General features: G+C 34.7%; 1 protein-coding gene across 1 annotated transcript; it reads right to left on the bottom strand.

Moving 5' to 3' along the window:
• Window positions 1–397: 397 nt before the first annotated feature.
• On the bottom strand, window positions 398–2,464 carry LOC107878274 (scarecrow-like protein 32). The gene has a single exon (XM_047415342.1). It carries the CDS (start codon window positions 2,056–2,058, stop codon window positions 751–753), a length of 1,308 nt encoding a protein of 435 aa, XP_047271298.1. The 5' UTR covers window positions 2,059–2,464; the 3' UTR covers window positions 398–750.
• Between the last annotated feature and the right edge of the window lie 488 nt (window positions 2,465–2,952).

Here is a 2,952-nt window from a genome sequence, read left to right as displayed (position 1 = left end):
TTCAATTATTACTATGACTAAACAACTAAGTAGGTGTTTGGCCATATATTTTATATATTTTTGTACTTTATTTGAAATCTATAAAGTTGGAATTGAAGATGGAGTTATGTTTATAATTTTTACAAAAAATATTTGAAATAATGTTCATGCTTGAATGTACCTAAACACAACTTCAAAAGTGAAAAATAAATTGGAAAACAGGTATAAACTATTTTCCAAATTTGTAATATAACTTCAAGTTGAATTTGAAATTTTCATGGCCCGATGTTCAAATAAAGTGAAAAATTGTTACAGAATAAAGAATTAATTTTTCTTGCCAAATGGGTAGAAATTATTTTAGAAAAATTGGATATGCATGTTTCTCTTCAGAAATGACAAATACAAAGGTGGCACGGGATGAAACAAAAGTTTCTTTTGCATTTCTAGCATTTAGCCCTTGTCTTGTTTACATTACAGCACCAAATCTAATCTTGTCACTTCTCATCCAATGGACCACACTGAGGATGAAACTTCATCTCAATTTTGGTCCCTAGCTAGCAAAGCTACTTTAATTAAAGAGCTATTATACATTTAAAAACCACTTGGAAGTAAAAGTATAGAATTAGCAACCCGACAAGAGGGAGTTGCTCAGATGGTAAGCACCCCTCACTTTCTACTTTGAGGTTGTGAGTTTGAGTTACCAATGGAGCAAAGGAATATAAAAAAAAAAAAAAAAAAAAAAATATAACTAGCTACCCTTTATATTATAAGCTACTCATGAATCCTCATGTCCATATGAGGTGGGATGATGACCCAAGATGTTGCATATACAGAGTTGTGCCCTTTCCATGTTAATACAAGCATGTCATGTTCCTCTTTTTTCATGCCCCACCCACTTGCATGCTCATCTAACAATGACTTCACTTCCTTAATTGTTTCCTCACTAAAAGGAACACTAATGAAACCACTATTTTCCATCCTTTGTGAGAACTTGTTGCAACTCTCTAATCTCTCTATCCTTTGGTTCCCTTCAAATCCAATAATGTTCTCAATTTTGTGGCCAATATCAGCTTCATAATCTAGCCTTTGTCTACTATCCTTAGGCAAGAATGTCTCCAAGGTATCAAAGGGTATCCATAGATAGTTGAAACAAGTGGCAATTCTTGATGTTAAAGTACTTGAGTTCCCCAAATCACAATCTTCATCAACAATAGTCACAATACAAGGGTTTAAATACTTAACCCTATCGAGAAATATGTCACGAGAAGAAATTGCACCTTTAATTTGTTCATCATCGTGCAAGTACCTTAACCAATTTTGGCAATTCACAACCAAAGCTTCATCATCTCTAAGTTGAAGAGTTGAAGGACTCAATTGGCTCAAGAAAGTGTCATAGTTCAAATCTTCAACCACATGGAATTCAAAAGGGACTTCTCTTAATCTCGCAAAATTCGCCAAACGCTGGCCAACTTCTTCACTTGACACATTGAGGAATGGAGGAACTTGTGGTCTCCATGAAGGCACCGATATTCGGAGTGAAGGAGGACCCTCAGGCCTCTTAGCTATTGCATCAATGAGGGTTGGCCATTGCATACAATGAGTGATACTAAAATCTAATATATGAACTTTTGTTTGCCCTTCAATGGCTTTATAAATTGCACTATTTGATGCACAAAATCCAAATCTATGCCATGGGATGAGATCAACATACCCTGCTAACTCAGTCACACTCATTAATCTCCTTTCAAGATTACTACTTCCATGAAAATTCGTGGCATTAGGACAAACCATAGAAGCCTTCGAAATTAATGCCCTAAGGAACCATGATGTGAGTCTTTGATTTGGATCTCCATTTGAAGAAGCCAAATTGTTGAGTACCCACATGACTTGTTGAGCCAAAGTTACATCATTGTTCTCTAGGGCACTTGCACAATGAAGTAATAGTTTTTCCAAGCATGCTCCATCAAGGCTCCCAATGCATCCTTGTAGTGCACCTGCTAGAGAACTTTGAGGGTTGTTGAAAAGGCTAGAGTTTTGGAGTGGAATGGTTGTAGAGGTTCCTCTCATCTCTGCCTTCATAGAAATTCACTTTGCTAACAGTAACACTAAACTCAATAGCACGAAAGCAAGCACCAACTTGAATCTGCTCTACGATTCAGATCAAGTCTTACAGAAATAGAATTTCCTTTTCGCGATGAAGTGGTGGATGACTAAATATTATGTATGAGGAAAAAGAATATATGTAAGGTTTTGTTTTATTTACGTGCATGGAAGTTTGAAGAAAAAGGAAGAAGAAAAGAAGGATCCATTTGTGGATTCCATCAGAGTGGATGTATGTCTTTTATATATAGATAGTGCAAGGATATGACTAAATTAAAAGTTAAAACCAAGAAAAGAGAGAGGAAATAGTGGAAGAGTACTACTTAAATACGGCTGGAATATATTCCACGCATTTTAATATATAGTAATAGAGCAAGCAGAAGTCCTGAATATCAAAAAGAATTTCTGCCAGCTTGAATGATGAAAAATAATCAAGTCTCTACGTGAAGAGACGTGTTAAAAATATAATTTGCTTTCTTTAGTAACTTGAATATTTAGGTAAGATAGTCGCTTGCTTTAATATTCCCACTTTCTTATTCTTTTGTAATTACCAAACAAATGGAATTTGATGATTTGTTTGTTTGATTTGCAAGATCTCTAGCTGTTTGGACCAAGGTAAAACTCTGAATTCACCATTAAAAAGTAGATTAATTAACGTTCATGGAAAATAAGGACCTAGTCTCGAAAAGTTAGAAATCTAGTTTAGATTTTTCTCTCTTACTGTTTTTTTTTTCATTTAAGTTCACTTGGATTCTTGGAACAATACCAAGCACAGATAACCTTTTTTTTCTTCTATTCGAAAGGAATTCAAATTTGAATATTCTTTGGTCTGCAGAGAAGTATTACCCTTATAACCATACTCCTAACTAATTA

This window comes from Capsicum annuum, chromosome 7 (assembly GCF_002878395.1).
Source record: "Capsicum annuum cultivar UCD-10X-F1 chromosome 7, UCD10Xv1.1, whole genome shotgun sequence".
Classification (NCBI taxonomy): domain Eukaryota; kingdom Viridiplantae; phylum Streptophyta; class Magnoliopsida; order Solanales; family Solanaceae; genus Capsicum; species Capsicum annuum.
Note: the sequence above shows the minus strand (reverse complement) of the source record. Positions and strands in the feature narration are given on the sequence as shown.